At 32.0% G+C, this 17,401-nt stretch overlaps 2 protein-coding genes across 3 annotated transcripts; both read right to left on the bottom strand.

The window, feature by feature from the left end:
• Positions 1 to 495: 495 nt before the first annotated feature.
• Positions 496 to 4,661, bottom strand: LOC110623688 (pyruvate dehydrogenase E1 component subunit beta-1, mitochondrial). 2 transcript variants are annotated; one of them, XM_021768702.2, is made up of 16 exons: positions 4,366 to 4,661; positions 4,133 to 4,194; positions 3,962 to 4,036; positions 3,738 to 3,818; positions 3,601 to 3,627; positions 3,389 to 3,451; positions 3,200 to 3,286; positions 2,959 to 3,084; positions 2,588 to 2,721; positions 2,425 to 2,497; positions 2,243 to 2,308; positions 1,797 to 1,835; positions 1,587 to 1,711; positions 1,379 to 1,493; positions 974 to 1,073; positions 496 to 817 (listed from the first exon to the last, which is right to left on the bottom strand). In XM_021768702.2, exons 2-15 carry the CDS (start codon positions 4,154 to 4,156, stop codon positions 1,005 to 1,007), a joined length of 1,104 nt encoding a protein of 367 aa, XP_021624394.1. In that variant the 5' UTR covers positions 4,157 to 4,194; positions 4,366 to 4,661; the 3' UTR covers positions 496 to 817; positions 974 to 1,004. The 2 variants fall into 2 exon arrangements, 1 of the variants encoding a protein (XP_021624394.1); XR_006352149.1 differs by lacking the exon at positions 1,379 to 1,493.
• Positions 4,662 to 11,555: 6,894 nt separating this feature from the next.
• Positions 11,556 to 13,122, bottom strand: LOC110623744 (NAC domain-containing protein 83). Its single transcript, XM_021768763.2, has 3 exons — positions 12,634 to 13,122; positions 12,209 to 12,495; positions 11,556 to 12,092 (listed from the first exon to the last, which is right to left on the bottom strand). The coding sequence occupies exons 1-3, from the start codon at positions 12,812 to 12,814 to the stop codon at positions 11,796 to 11,798; spliced, it is 765 nt and encodes a 254-aa protein (XP_021624455.1). The 5' UTR covers positions 12,815 to 13,122; the 3' UTR covers positions 11,556 to 11,795.
• Between the last annotated feature and the right edge of the window lie 4,279 nt (positions 13,123 to 17,401).

Below are 17,401 nucleotides of genomic sequence, written 5' to 3'. Positions count from 1 at the left end.
TGCAGAAAGTCATTGCGGACAACTAATCAAGAATCAAAGAATGGACCATGACCCCTTCAACTAATCAAATACAAGTCTTTCAAAACCTAAATTTATCTCTTTACACACAAAACATGTCTTTTGTCAACGCGGCATTGTAAGTGGAGACAATCAAGGTTCGTTCTTCTACCATGCACACGATGGCAAGTGAACATTTCCTCCTACATGCCCTCCTTGCACTTGATGTCATTTTGAACTCAAAGAAGCATAGGTTTACAGGCAAGTTTCAGTTATATATGGGGATGGAATTTTTCCTTTAGGTTGTCTACAAGGACACCTAGAAATCAAGTTGGGTAATAAAAACATTTTCTGCAATCCTTAAGTAGAGCGTAGGCTGCTTCGTCATTCAACAGGAAAGGCTCTGCTTTAATATTTCAAACAAATGCTGAAAGATGATTTATCCTTTGTTTCAAGACATTAAAATGCTTTGACCATCCTCATATTCTGTTTAATGAATAATCAGGCAATCTTCTGAAAGCATCAATTTTGACCAAATATCAAGTGAATTGGACAATATTAGTTTGAAGATGATCTTCAAAACACCAATAGACCTCTCCAAAAAGGAATGCACATACAGAAATCACAAGTAAATTCACATTTTGGCTTTGGCATAAAATAGGTCCAAATCAGGTGGCTGAATTTGACAAAGAAAGAATGCCACGATTTCCGCCATCATCAATCTCCATGTTATTCAATGATCATCAATATCTCCAAGTTATTCAATGAGTTGATCCTCAGATGTGTAAAGGGGGGCAAAAAATTACAATCTCCAGAATTCCTAGGAAAGAAAAAGTTCGTTAGTACTATATATGAAAGAAAATCCAAACCACATATAAGGGTAGAAAGGTATTTTTGTGTGTGTGTCTGTGTGTGTATATATATATATATATGTATCAGTTGGCACTCGGCACAACAAACAACCCAATAAACTCACCTGGATTTAATAAGGTTTCTAGACTGAAATATTATTGAGCTGCAGCCATTGGTGCAGATCTGTAGCAAGCTCTCTTTGCAGCACGCACTATATCCTCAACCTGCACAGGTCATGAGCCAAAGATAAATAATTAGCCAAATCTATTACATTCAAAAATATCTAAAATTGAAATGATTCAGCTTCAGCATTTCAAGTCCTAGTTTCTTTTTAAAAATAATAATTATATATATATATAAAAAAAACAATCTAGTCAATAGATGAGCTTATGAAATGTATAAACACCACCCCCAAAATGGTTTCTGCACCAGTAGATTTGAAAAGCGACAAGCATGAATATGAACATCCACGGCAAGTAGCATGCCAGTGCAGTAGATGATCAAACCAAAACTGAGATAAAAATTGAACCTGAGGTACAGCCATTCTCTCAAGATTGGCTGCATAAGGCATGGGAACATCAGCTCCAGCAATTCTCTCAACTGGTGCATCAAGATAACTGAAGCTCTCCTCAATAATAGATGCACTATTTTGAAGGAAGAGAACACATATCATAACTATATATGGGACAGACTAGTTCAACATCAGAGGTTAAAGAGATTGGTGGAAAGATGCAAACCAGATTTCAGCCCCAATACCATGCTGAGGGAATCCTTCTTCAACTGTCACCAGTCTGTTGGTTTTCCGGACTGAAGCGTTGATTGTGTGTTTATCTAGTGGCCTAATGGAACGCAAATTTATAACCTGTATCAACAAGAGTAGCATTACTTTCCAGAACTTGAAATACAACTGTTAGCTAGGGCTCCATTCACTTTTAAGATTGGCTTACCTCAGCAATGATTCCTTCCTTTGCAAGTATCTCAGCTGCCTGTAACAAAGAAATGAATAATTTCCATATGGAAAAGGGAGGGAAAAAAAAACACCCAATAGCACAAACAGTTCCTCAAACAAATAGTTCTCTATGCTGTGCAAAATGCATCCAACGAGAGCTACAGAGTGAAGTACCAATAGGTCATTCGGCATAGATAGTCCCAGAATAGGAGGCTCAAGAACAATAATGCATAAATATTACAAAAGCCAGCAGGCCTATCAATACATGCAACTTAAGGAACAGCCATAAACCCATCACATATTCTTTCTTTTTTTTTAATTTCTGATGATAACATCTGGTTGAGCGCCTATCTGCTAAATCTTATTTTAATGAAATATAACACATCGTACCATATGCAGATCAGATATATTTTTATATGAAGAGTTTAAAGCACGGAAACAAACCTTGAGAGCATAGCCCACCATTTTCGAGAAGGCTGTGATAGTCACATCCTTCCCTTCTCTCTCGATCTGTTGAAAGAAAGTAGATGATCAGATACATGTTGAAAGAAAAATAAGCATAGTAAGAGAATAACCAACTGCATAAACATTGAGAGGTATACTTTTGTAGACTTCAGAGTGGATACCTTAGCTTTTCCTATTGGAAGGCAAAAACTGGAGTCAAGAACTTCAGCTGACACAGGAAATGACTCACCATATCTGAAGAAGAGTACATTCATCAATACTCCTGACAATAACATAATACATTCAAACAAACATTATGGTCACCATTTCATAAAAGCTGCTTACAATAACTCATTTTCAAGAAAAACAACAGGATCAGGGTCCCTTATGGCAGCTTTTAGCAGTCCACGAGCATCTTCAGATGAGTATGGGGCCAGCACTTTCAACCCAGGGCAGGAAGCATACCATGATGCGTAACACTGCGAAGTGCAAGGCAATCCAAACAACTCATCATCAAATGTCCCTCTATAAAATGAGTCCCAACTATGCCTCTAGAAGCAGGGCAGAATTGGAAATAAGTTAAGACATAGCACAAGCACCTCATCTGAGGAACATCTCAACCCCAAAACTAAGAAGAATGTGTACCATAAAAATCATATACATACGTAGAGAGTAAAAAAAACAACATTTAGAGAAGAAAACATGAGGAACCATACTTGAGAGTGTTGGGCACCAACTCCTGCAGCAGCACCATTTGGTCCCCTGAAAACTATGGGCACAGAAATCCGACCAGCAGACATGTAATTGGATTTTGCAGCAGAATTAATTATATGATCAATTGCCTGCATAAAACATGCACAATTGTGAAAGAATATTTAGCTAAAACATCAAAACCAGAATATCTCCTAGAGTATTAACAAACTATATACAGCATATTAAAACCACCGAGGCACTAACCTGCAAAGAGAAGTTAATTGTCATAAACTCCACAACTGGCTTCAGACCATAGTAAGCAGCACCAACTCCAATGCCAGTAAATCCAGCCTATTAAATACAAAATAATATAGATGATGGTAAGTCAACAACTATCACTGAGAAACAATAGCTCCTCAGAGAATACTAGTAAGGTACACTAAAAAAGGTAACCTCAGTAATTGGAGTATCAAGAACCCTTTCTGGACCATACTTCTCCAGGAGCCCTTTAGTTATCTATAAAATGCAGAAAGTTAAAAGCTGAGCATCAGACATTTCGAAAAATAATAACAATAATAATAATAAATGGCAGGGGTGAATTGGACAAAATAGAAATGAGAAAAACCATAAATATAACTATGTGGCTACTTGAGAGGAAGTATGACCTTATATGCACCCTGATATTCCCCAACCTGCACTTAACATTTCAATAAAAAAAATTTTAAGAAAAAAACGTAAGAACAAAAATTATGAAAATACATAACGAGTACTACGAAGCCATTACAATCGTTCTAATTATCACCTCTTCTCCCATCAAAAAAACTTTAGGATCCGCAGACATTTCCTCGTCGAGAGCAGAGTTCAGTGCATCTCGAACAGTCATCTGCATGTAATTGATTATTCATAAAATGCTAAGTTTCAGCGTTTGTGGGAAATTAATTCATGCCTCGAAAGGAAAAAGCCACATACCAATATCTAAGAAATTAAATGAAATAAATGTCTAAAAGCCAAAGGGCACCCCCCCACCTCTTTAGCGGCGGATGAGTAACCTCTCCATACTGAAGCTGCGGGCCGAATCGTCTGCAGGGACATCCCAAAAGCCTGCAAAAAATAAATTGAAAAATAAGTAGATACACCTCGAAATTTCATAAATAACACAAACCATAACACCAGAAGAGCAGAGCTTCGAACACTCACTTTTTGCCTTATAATTCCCAACATATTTTCTTCTTTTTCTTCTTCTTCTTTTCGCTCAAGTACTGCGTCAACCAACAAACAACAACCATCAAAACCAACAACTAATCCATAAATGAGGCCAAAAAAAAAAAATCAGAGTCTTACAAGTAGATATGAAATGCAACTAATCGAGCTAGAAACCTAGATTTCAATAAAATCTCATAACAGGTATAAGAAGTCAGATGGAAACACACCTTTGGCGGAGACGATCGAATGAATTCGACGAAAGAAGAAGGATCCGATCCAGAACCAGATGTCAAAATGGCGATCTAACAAACAAACCCTTCCCTTCCACTGATCTTTATTATTATTATTATTATTTAATTTATTGTGTTTTTTCTTTTCACTTAAGAGTATTTAAATTTTCCATAAATATCTTTAGGTTGTTTTATTTTCAAGCAATTATTCCTTGGTGTAGGTACAATGGGGAAAAGTTAATCTGAAAGCAACACCAGAGTTATACTCGCAGAATCAGCTTCCGTTTTGTTGTTAACTTGTATTCTGATATTGTGCGGCGGACATCGGATGGTGTATATTTGATATTCCATACTATAATTGAAAAATGTGAAGCACTGGATTATTGATTTTGTAATTATGGTCTTTTACTAAGGGCTATTTGGTATGGTTGCAGAGAAAAGTATAAATTAGGCGGCTTAATATGAAATTAAAACGGAATTGATTCTGATAAAAAAAAATTAGCTTAATTATTAATCGGACGTTCCATAATCATTCGGTTTAATAGCTTAACCTATTTTTCTTTAATTTTTTCAATCTAACTTTTTTCATTGAACTTTGTTTTATTTGAGTTAAATAAGATTTCAAACCGTAGATAAAATCATTTTTATCAAAGTAAAATCAATTGGTTGTATTATTCTAGTGCAGCCTAAAATAAATTATTTATTAATAATTTTTAAAATTAAAATTAAATTAAATCAAAATAAATAATATTGATAATTTTTATTTATAATATTTTAATTTTGATCGTATTTTTAATTTTAATTTTAATTTTAATTTTTTTAATTTTTTTTAAAATAGAAATGAAAGATAACATAATAAAATCTGAATTTTTTTATATTTACTTAAATATATGTATCATCATACTAAATTTATGAGTGCTTAAATTTTTTTATTTTTAACTTAAATTTTTTTAAATTCTTTTAATTATAACTTTATCATTATAAAACTTCCTCTTATTTATGTTGGTTTCCATATTAAAAATAATAAAGTATTTTTTCCCAATAATTTTAGTCTAAATTTTTTTTTCATTTTCCTCTTTTAATAAAACAATTATTAATAGCTTTAACACCAAAATTTTTTAAATTTTAAAATTTAAACAAAATATTATTTATTAAATATATTATTAATTTTAAGAAATTATTATTATTATTTTAAATATCAATATTAAATAAATATTTTAACTAGATGAAATGTTTAATTGTTAATAACGGTAACTTATAATAATTACAATAATAAAATAATAATAATAATAATTAACAAATTAAATTAATAATATTTATTGTAATTTTTTTAAATTATGAATTACTATAATTTAGTTAATACTTATTTATTATTTAGTTTCATAAATAAATAAATAGAGTAAAAAAAATTTTAATTTCATTTAAAATAATTAAAAATTTTAGATTTAATAATTTGAAATAATAAAAATTAATTTTATATATAATGTTATTAGTATAAATATATTATTGTTAGTTAAAATATCTAAAATTTATTAATTTTTTATTAAAAAAATGAATTTATGTAAGAAGTAATAAAAGAAAAATAATATTTTTATTGAATTGACTTGAAAATTTGCGATAAAAAGGTAGAAGAGAGTTTAATTATGTTTAAATTAAAGTTAAAAATATTTTAAAAAAAATTGAAATCGAGTGTTGAAATTAAGGATAAAATTAAAAATATTAAAAAATTATTATTTATTTTTATGATACAGAAAAATTTATTAGTTAATTTTTAATTTTAAAAAATATATTAAAATATTTTTAATATTTTAAAAAAAATATTAATTAATTTATATTAATTTTAACTATTAAATATTTTATTATTTAATTTTTATAATTGAAAAAAATTATTTATTAATTTCTTAAAATTTTAAAAAACCTACAAGCATTTTAGATTTTTTTATAATATTAATTATTAAAATTAATGGATAAATTAATTAATAAATTTTATTAAAAATATTTTTAATAAAAAAATTAATTAATAAATTTCTTTATAAAAATTAAGTAATAATTTTATCAAGGGATGCAAATGAAAATTATCCTACATAAAATACTGTACAATTTTATTTCTTTTTTGACCTACAGTATATTTCTACTTGTAAAATAAATTTAAAAGAAGGCCCATTTCACATTTTTAAATATTTTTTATTTTTAATTGACTAATGCGAATTAAACATGCGTTTGAATGGTAGCAGTGCGTGGCCAACAACCACCACTGGCACCGGGTCCACCACTAGTTTGGTGCTGCAGTGCTTCTCTAGTTCTTCAAACATAACAAAATTTTCAGAATTTGTTCTTTGGTTCCTCATGCAAACACAGATAGGAATGGTTCGAGCATCGCATCACGTGTATTTGTTAATTAACCACATTGTATTACACACTATACTTCTTTTTCTCTTGACTCTCTCTCTCTTCTTTGCGATTTATTTCTGTTGCTCCATCCTCCGAATACGATCATTTGTCTGTCCCTTTTAGATAAAAGGACTACCGGTCTTTTCCTCGCTTAAAGTGTGAATGTTTTTCTCTCCACCTCTGGCAATATTCGCGGATAAATAACTTTTTTCTTTTAGTATAAATTTATACTTATTTATGAGAGATCTGTTGTATTTATATCTTTTTTTTTCCATAGTCATTGGTTCTTCTTTATTTATATTTTGGTAGAGTTATATATAGTTTTTTTTTTAAAAAATAAATAAATAAATAGCTTATTGGCTGGTAAATTTATGTAAAATATGTATATCGAATTTTTATTTTATTATTAAATTACAACCTAACATATTTCATTACATCAAAAACAATCTACAAGGATATCAACTCACATGTTGAACTTTTTTTTATTTTTTGGTATTTATTACACATTAAACCAATAAAATCAATTAATTTTTTTTATTTTGGGTATCAATTCATATGTTGAACCAAAAACAATATACTATTTAAACATTCATATCTAAGAAGGAAGGGCCTAACTTAACTTGATTTATTGGTTATAAGCATAATAGTCACTTGATAAACTCAAATTGAGAAGGAAGAAAATCCATTCATATGCAAGGTACAGAAGGAATAAGATGATAATAAAGGTGGAAAGACAGAGTGCTCTCACCAATTTACATTGAAATCGGCCATTGATGAATTCCTTCTGGGTTTTTTTGGCATTAAAATGCAAAGAGCAAGCATTTTAGACGCACACAGAGTGGCACTATCACCTCATTATACAAGTTCTGAAGATTGTACCACTCAAGTGTGCGTCCAAAATCTTCCCCTTTATCTCTTCTCTGCCTCACACTTTCAAAAACCTCAGTTATTCCTGCACAATGGTATATAGGAACGGGACGCAGGAATTGCTCTATTTATAATAGCAAAGGCCTAGAAGAAAAGCAATATTTTTAAAAAAATATATGTGCCCATAATGATGACGATATTATTAATGCTGCGAACGTGCAGTGAAGTGTTACATGAGAACCGACATGACAAAGCTGATGGATGCTGCAAATGGACAACTAATATATAGCAGGTACGTGGTGGCTCTAAGGCGGTGAAAAGTGTGGAGCTCGCCGGTCAAGGAACACAAAAGCTATTCAATCAGGCGACAAGTGGCGGCTGGTGGGCGGTGCCTATTATTTTGACGACTTTTCTTTCATTTCCCCCCCCCCCCCCCCCTATACAGTTTCTTCTTTCTTGTGTTGGGAAGTAGAGCCAAGTGGCTACGAGTCTGATATTGGTAGGAGTAGTAGACCCCCACGTCAACAGTTCACTCTTTTCGTCTTTTCTACTATGAGGCCCTTGAAAATCATAGAGGCTAATGAGTGTAGAGAGGAACCAGCATTCTGCGTCATCTGCTGCATTATCCTTTCAAGCAAGAAGAAGACATGAAACCCATGTGATAGCTTCAGATGATGAAGCCTCTGGAAAATATTATTTATTCATTGCAGCAAAGCAATCATAAAAAAGATTGTGCTAAAAGCTTTTCAACCTCTCTTGGTAAGTAAGAATGCTACACAAGATTTAAAAGCAGAGCTTTCTTGATCCTTGTGCATATATTCATTGTCACCAAGAGGAATCCTTGCTAATTTAACAGGGCAGTGACAATGAATGTTTACTTTCATTGCACAATTGTTTGAATTGAAAATTCAATACCTATTGTCAAGTTCCCTCTTAAGTTGGAAAGCTTTTCTAGGGGAATCTTTTACTAATCTAATTAGAAAGGGGTTGAATAATCCTAAATCTTGTCTTGATACATCGTGGTCCATATGGGTAAGAGGAATTTTGGGTTTTTGATAAAAATGTGGACTCCAAAACCACATAGCAATAGTTGGAATCTCCCCCTCCCCCCAAGCAATAATAAAATTAATGGTTTTGATATTGGAAATATTGCAATAGCTTTATCAAGTCTCTCCTATATGCATGTCTCAGAAATTAAGGAGATCCTTTCCACCAGCCTGCCTAAAGTTGGCACTTCTACACGCAATTCTCACAAGTCTCATACGTCTTCTCTTTATCTCATCTACAATTCCTGATTGGAAAAAAGAATCTCCAATTCGGACATGATTATACAGTTCTACATGCTTATGTGCATTTACTATAGAATAATCTGCAGAACCACCGTATCATAAAGAAGGTTATAGCTTAAAGCTGGTCTCCAAATTATCTTCTTCTTTCCCTAGTCAGCTAGAGAGAGAATATTCTCTGTTTTGGCCGTAGTCAGTCCTGTAGAATCCATGCACAGATGGCTTGCAAGCTGTTCATGGTTGTAAGCTTGTTTAAAAGATCCTCGTCTGTTGTGTTTCTTTGAGCTTTGGCGCTAGCCGTTCCGACGCATTCTACCTAACAGTGTTCATGATGGCTAATGTCTCTATCTAGCCACGCTGCTAGTGACAATGGTGCGGGTAGGTTCGGTTTTGGGCTGTTTTATTTCCATTTATTTTGGAGCTCGAGGCCATCTAGGAGTCGTTTGCTGGGCCTGATTGTTTATCTTTTTAAAAGAAAGAAAAAAAAACAAAAAAAGAATAGTTGTTGCCTTCCCCTGCTCTTATCTGTGAATGAGCTCAGCAATTTAATGCATAGAGCAAACCCTTCCAATGAGGCCACAACAGCCTGAAATACCATTGTCTCAAACAACTATATATCTAGATAATTCATTCCCTCAGGAATAATTAAAATTGATATCTGCCAGCTTCCGTGTTGCAGTGCAACTCACCTACATGGAAAATTTTTAAAACAATTTCTCTCTTCAGGCAAACTTCACTAATGAATGTTCATTATCTTATTACCTGTTGATATTGTCAAGCTTTTGGGTCCCTAAATAAATACAAATATTAAAATGATAAGTATAATCTAAAGATGACATTAATAGCCACGTCTTGCAGAACAGAGGTCCTTCATATATAACAAGGGACCCATATCACATGTATAGCCAGATTATTGCATATATTCTACATATTACTTCTTCAATGTGTCTAAAATAAAATATATGCAAAGGTCATTGTTGCAGAGATACTAAGCAACCTCTTCAAACAAAACAGCTTTTTTAATGTGGTTTGGTTCTGGGGAAAGGTCAACTTACAGAATTCAGAACACTTCCCCTGTCTACAACGTATTTGGTTTCTTTATTAAATGTCCAAATTGCCTATATATGATTATATTTCGACTAATCAGCATTCGCACTAGGCAGACTCAATAAAAACTAAAGTATTCCCTCCTAAATTTACTTTATACCAAGATTCAAACTCGAGACTTTAGAAGAAAGAAGCAGTAGTCATCCCATCTTGATGTCTCGAACCCCTTTTATATATTTTTATATACAAGTAAAGTGACGTGAAGAACTAAAACAGACCAAGATGATTTTCATGGTAAACCATTGTCGCAAGAAACTCTGGTCGGCTTATTTAATGTTTTTCTTTTTGCTAATCTTCCTTTAATTAATAAGTTATTATTAATTCAAAACTTCTAATTTCCAGTTATGGCAAGCCATTTGCTCAATTATATACTAAGTACTACATAATCACAAGCTTTATTATATGCCGTCCTTTTTCTTTCTTGCATCCACTTGTTACTCTCTAATTGTCTCTTTGGCCCACCATTTAACCTCTCTCATTTTCATTTATGTTTGAATATAATGGCAAACTTACTACCTTACAAGTTTTGTTTTATTATAATATAATTCACAATTTGCTTCAAGGCAATCATCCTGTAATGGATGATTATTTATCATCATTTAATAATATTAGTATTTTACATTAATTTATGGAGTCAACTATGAACTGGTTTGTGGCCCTTGCATGTATGACATGTATAGCAGGCAACCTTATTTGATTAAGCATTACTAATATAATATTATTACAAGAACAATACACAAGATTAGCAAGTGTTCAACACTTAATTAAACTCAAATATGCATAGCAGTTGGAAAGTAGTGGGGAGAATCTACTTGTTAACAACTGCAATTATTTATCTTACAGACTTACTAAATGACTTGCAGGAACCTGCAAGAAATCACATTCTGCAGTATTCTTAAGCTTCATTAAAGAGCCTATAAGGTTGTAGGATTTAGTCCCTCTACTTTCACCAACCAGTCTTGTAATTTCAAGTTTTAGTTAACCATGTTTCCCCACCATGACATACCTACTCTCCTTGTTTCTTGTGTAGAGTTTGAACAAGTATGACAATTGCAGCAGATTTCTTAGAAAAAATTTCAAGAATGTCTGTTTCTTTTGTCAAGATTCCATCCCATTTTTTCAATGGCAATGTACTTGGAGGAGCTTAATTATAAAGACTGACTTTGAACAACAAAAAAAAAATCCTTCGCTTGGAGATTCTGTCCATTTTGTTATAGCAGCAAAGGAATTAGGTTCTTCTGCTAAGTAAATTGTTTTCCTTTCCAGAAAGGAACCTGATGCGAAGGTGTGTGATCTTGAAAAATCTTGCAAAAATCTTTTTCTTTTTCTTGTAGAGGTTCTCTTGTAAAATGATTTTTTCCTCTTTTTACTAATAATGCATTCATTAAGATGAATACGCTTTTGCTTTCTTTCTCTTCTCATCTTTCCATCACTTTCTCCTTTTTCACCTTTCAAGATTTCCTTCAAAATAATTTTGCCTTTTAGTTAAAGGAATCAGCTCTGCCTCGTTAATGGAATAACAACAGGGAGTGAAAATGTTCCAAAAAAGAAAGTTATTTACTAACTTTGAAATTCTTAGATTGATCACAAGATAACCATAACTGGACATCCTCTCCACATTACTGATAACAGTTATAAGCCGTTTCTTGGATAGCTTAGATGGGTCATTCTGATTTGGAAACCAGAAACCAGAAACCATATTTACTGATACAGTAGTAACTTCCTAACTTGAAGAGGGGGAATCACTAAACACTAAAGAAGATTTTAGAGTTGTATTTATGGTTTTCTTCTGAAATAAGGGAAACTGTTGCAACTACTACTTTCTTCGTGATCATCTGATTCATTTGATGAAACTTCTGTCACTCCACTTGACCCTGAAGATGCGCAGGAAGGACCCAGATTCAAATCAGTCCTGTCTTTTGTAAGGAAATCATAGAATACAGGCTTTGTGTTCCTCAGCTTGCACACTCTATTTTTATTGCCAATTTGAAAGTTTTCCTCCTCATTTTTTGTGCTTCTCCTCTTCAAAAATATACGGCAAAGAACCCAATTTTCTATAGGCACTAATGGGATCTGTAAAGAAAAAAAAAAATTCAACAACAAAAGTATATCAGAATCAACTCTTTTGCAATGTTGCTGAAATGAGCTCAGCTCCTTGAATTGAAATGGAACTGAATAAATAAATTGACCTGGATTGAGTTCTTCTTTTGAGGGGAATTGCAGACAGTGGCTTCAGTGGTTACTAGGCGATATTCATGCATAATCCAATCAGTCCTGGTTCCATGGGGGGGCTTTCCTCTGTAAAAAACTAGGGTTTTCTTCATCCCCACAAGCTGGTTTCCCTTAGAAGTTACAATTTCCTTGTCGATACCAGTTGCCTTCCAATACCCAGAAATTGTGGCTCTGTTGGATCGGTTACCATTGGGATATTTAGCTTCCCTGGTGCTGAAAAAGTACCTTTCTTGCTCCAACTCACCTAAAACCCAGAAATTTCCATGTAAGAAAACAAGCTAAACAGATAGGCAGATGACATTGCAGATTGGTTTTTATGTAATATGTATAATAATTAAACTAGTCATTTGAAATTATGTAGTTGTCTGTGTATGTCACTGACCTGGCAAATCCCAAGGATCAGACTTGCAGACATCGACTTCAGGAATTATAGAGGCAGGCAGGGGACAAGCAAACACCTTTCTTTTCAAGTACTGAACAACAAGTTCCTCATCTGTTGGGTGGAATCTGAATCCAGGAGGCAGTCTGAGCACACCATTCTTGACAAAATTGAGCTTCTCCATGTAATGAAAAGCACCTCAAAAGTGAAGAAGAAAACTTTGATGTATGCGCCTTGTAGCTCCAAAAAACTGGGCTTGAAAGTCTAAACCCAAAAATGAAGCCCCAGTTGTAGGTCTTGAAGTCCCAAACTCATGCAGAAGGTGAATTCTGATAAATAGCTCACAACAGTTGATGAAAGAAGCAAGAAAAGAAGAGAAAAAAAGGGTGTGGGTATTTGAGAGGGAAAGTGTGGTTTCTTTATAGTAATGGGTGTTGAAGGAAGAGAGGGGTCTTCTTCAGAATAAGGACGACCCATTTAGCGTAAACAAGACTCAAACTCTTCTCTCTTTTTCCTTGACGGCTATTTGTTTATCTTGTTTTTCTTTTTCTTGTTTTTTTTTTTTAAAGGAAATAAAAAGTTTAGGGCAGCTAACAAGAGTGTCTGACAGAAAAAGGTTAAAAGTTATAAAATTAAAACGAAAGCTAATGCATCTAAAACTTTAACTTGGTTCTGTTCTTGCGAGTTTAAAGCTTGTTCTTGACCTTTTCGCTTTTCCCTTCCTCAAATCTCAATCTCTTTTAGGAATTATTATCAAATTTTTTAAAAAATTCACTATTTCATCCTTAGTTAATTTTAAGGATTTAATTATTATTTAATTTAAAAAAAAAAAAAAAAGTGTTGAAGGTGAAGTCAGTTTGTGTCAGGCTTACAGCTGGAGCTCACCAAACCGATTAATGGGTACAAAAAAGTACCCCCCACGGAGTCTCTCTCAACTCTGCAAGTCTAATCCCTCAAAAATAATGAACATATAATAAGAAAAAGGAGAAATTTTGATTTTGAGCGAAGCTGTCGTGAGGGAACAATTTATGGTTGGTCCTTCCTTTCTCAAATTGTCTGCTCTTCTGTTCACCACTTTCCCATTTCTCTAATCACTCCTTTCTTTCTTTAATTCAATTCTGATTTATTTATTTATTTATTTTTTCATTGGTGATTCCAATTAAATTATTTTTATTTAAATGTAGGTAGATGTTGGATTTTTGGGTTATTAACTAAAAAAATGGATATAAGTAAAGTGTTAATAGAATAGGGTGCACGCATTGGATGCGTGTAAAACTAACATGAATATATTTGGTAGTAATGGATTTTGGTAATGAGAAAGGAGAGAAGGGCAAGGAAGGAAGGGAGGAGGGTCCATTTTTATACATGAAAATGGGAATTTTTTTATTTTATTTTATTTTATTGGGTGGAAAAGAAAAGAAAATATTTGGTTGAATTAAGGAAAGGGTAGATTTGTCATTTTGTAACGATTGTTGTGACCTTTAAGTTAATGAGATAGGGAAGGTGGGTGAAGGGGAATAAAGAGAAGGGACCTACTTGCCTCCAAAACGACGGGCACCAACGTCGGATTCAAGCCAACTGACAAAAATGCCACCTTCATGGTGATACCCCATTTCAAGATTTCCTCAATCTTCTTGTCTCACTATCTTCTATCAGATGCAAAATTTTTGACAAATCGTCTTTAAGAGTCTATCTTTTATCAAAAGACAAATATGCCCTTGCTTTGTTAATGTCTTTTTTGTTTTATATCTAAAGATTAAATCTCCTTTGGAATAAATTATATTTCTTTAAATAATTTACTAATTAAAAAATGAAACTGATTAAACTAGTATGAAGAAAACCTAATTACTGTTCCACTAGACTGGAAGCCTCAACATTGACAAAGTGGGGAAGTCTAATTCGATAGGTAGAAGGGGAAACTCAGTTTGCAAAATTGGATTACGAAAGAAGAAATGAAGAAAACAAAAAATAAAAAGAGAAAAGATTGAGAATTCCCACAAGCAAATGCTGAAAGCTCACTTGCATATTATAAGCCTAAGTGCGGCTGTGGAATTTCTTTCTTGGTTTCTTTATTTTATTAATTTGTTTGAGGAGTCAAAGGAGTTTGCGTGTGAGTGTTGAAGAGGGTTTCAAGGAGAAAAAAAGAAAAGAGAAACGTCAAACACTGCAATTATTGTCTTTTGAGTAAAATATATTGTTCACTGAAAAATGTCTTTGGTGCTTCTTCTTTAATCTATATAATAATAATAATCATCCATTGTTTTATTTTCTATTTGGATTACCATCCAATTTGTAGGATTTATCCAATCCAAAAGCATTTAAATTCTTGCAATTCACAAACAATACTCATAAGCAATTACGTATAAGAAAATTCTGGAATTCTTTTGCTGCCTAAACCTTACCCTTTGATTGGTTTGTGAAGGCTTCATGAAAATGTTTGAAAGGAGCATACGGAGAAATTAACAAACAACTTTTTCAGAGACTTTGTGTATTGGGCGGCTTCCTTTGCAATTGTTTGCTTGTTGGAGTAGCGATCTTCACGTTGTTGAAGAGAAAAATATGAGTTTCAAAAAACCATATATGACAATGTTGTACCCACTAAAACTTCAACTTTATTTTCCATCTATTGCTCCATTATTTAAGTGATTTTTTATTTGAAGAAAATGACTTACCTTAGTTTTTTTAAAGGAAAATTATTCATATACTTCAAAAATTTTATTAATACTACTAAACCTTTTATATAAATCTTATTAAACTACTCTTTCTAGGAAGTATGACCAAATAGCAATTGGATTTTTAAAAACAAACTTCTTGAATATTTTTTGCAAAGAAGATATTTTTTACAAAATATGACACATAAAAAAATTAAGATCAGAGCCTAAGATTTTACAATACTAAAATTACTCATGTATAAATAAAAAAATTATGTTAAAGGTAAATTATAAAAAATAACAATTGAAATTGAGAATACTCTACTATAAAAATAGAGTTATTATTTGTTTACTTTGACTATAACTATAAATAATAATAACAATTTACAAATTATTATATCTGACTCTGCTATTGAATATAAAATAATTATTTATCTATTTTTTGTAACGAATAAAAAGTGCATTTAAAATTAAAATTTTATTAAATATAAAATAATTTTTTTATAATAATTTTAAATTATTGTTATCGTAATCGTATTAAGAAAATAATTTTAAAAAATAGTTCTAAAACATTAAAGTGACATTAGCGACCTAATCTTACCATTTAATTAAACGCATAAATGGGATGTAGGGGGGTGTGGAAGAAGTAGTGGTAAAGTCGTTTATGCCAATCATTTCTATATCATGCCCTTGTATTAATCTTTCTCTTCAGGCATCATATTTAAAGTGGAGCATCAATTCATAGTCTAATAATTCTCAGAAATTATTATCATGAAATTGCATCCAATCCCATACAATTAAAATTTCAATAAATAATTAAAGGGTGTGGAAAATTTTAAAAGTGGAAATGGATTTCAAAGTTGGCCCCAGGCATGCATCCCTTCAATACTTCAATTATTATGTGCAGATGATGCCTTTAAAAGGCCATCACTTGTTTATTGGAGATTGGCTCATACGAATGAACTTTATTATAGAATTGAGAGATGATTAAGGTTTTAATTGGACAATAGTAATTGAAACAACATATGATGTATTTTGGTTGTAATTTTTTCAGACAAGTATATACGTAGTTTTCAAAACGAGACACGAAAGTAAACCATCACTTCAAAAAAAAAAACAACTCTTTTATTCATATTGTGCATTTGAATGTGTTTAATTGGGCTTTGAATCGGATGGGCCGAGTTGGTATCTCGTGAAGAACACTTGAGCCCATAAACAAGTGTACTCTGCAGTGGGCCTCAAATCCTAATTAATCAACACCAATTTTCTCTCTACAAGAGAAGCAGTGTGGCTGCTTTGGTCATCATTTGTAGTCAAATAAAGCTACGCATATGAGCGTGGAAAAGGGTAAAAAAAAGAAAAAAATGGAAGTGAAAGCAAAAGCCAATTATGAGACAAGTATAAAAGCAACAAGTACTAATATAGCACAAAGCAGAAGTGGAATCTCATCTCCTAAAACATTGTATGACAAACAAAAAGGAAAGAGACAAGAACAACAACATCAACATCATCATCATCATCATGTGATAAGCTAAGAATCAATCTTGGGAACATTGTGGTTGTAATTGATGAATTAAATAATATCGTAATCATATAAAATTGATTCTTTTTGGTTGAAATTAAATGTAATTTGACTAGTTACTTGTGTGATACAAAGTCTAAAGATGACTGAATTTTGAAATCCTTGGAAACTTTTGGTAGTTGCAAAATTGTTGGATTATGGTTAGCAATTTCAGTCGTATAGTTGAGTTATTTATTAGTTATGGTTCTATTCTATATACTTTTATTTACGCATTATTTTCTAGCTCTGAATTCAATTAAGGATATTTTTAATATGAAATTAAAAGATACTATATATTATTAATTAGCTTCATTATTTACTAATAAATTTTGAATTAAAATTTCTTATCATCACTAATGAGTAGACATTTGCAACATTCATAATAGTATTATATCAAATTAAATGAGTTAATGTTTAATATTTCAATTTATTTTTATTTCTCATTCAGTTGTACCAAACATGAGAAATTTTAATAGATTAATAATTAATTTTATTTTTAATATTATAAAAAAATTATTATTTTTTATATATATTTATTGTGAATTTAATTGTGACTGGG

Source organism: Manihot esculenta, chromosome 9 (assembly GCF_001659605.2).
Source record: "Manihot esculenta cultivar AM560-2 chromosome 9, M.esculenta_v8, whole genome shotgun sequence".
Lineage (NCBI taxonomy): Eukaryota > Viridiplantae > Streptophyta > Magnoliopsida > Malpighiales > Euphorbiaceae > Manihot > Manihot esculenta.
Note: the sequence above shows the minus strand (reverse complement) of the source record. Positions and strands in the feature narration are given on the sequence as shown.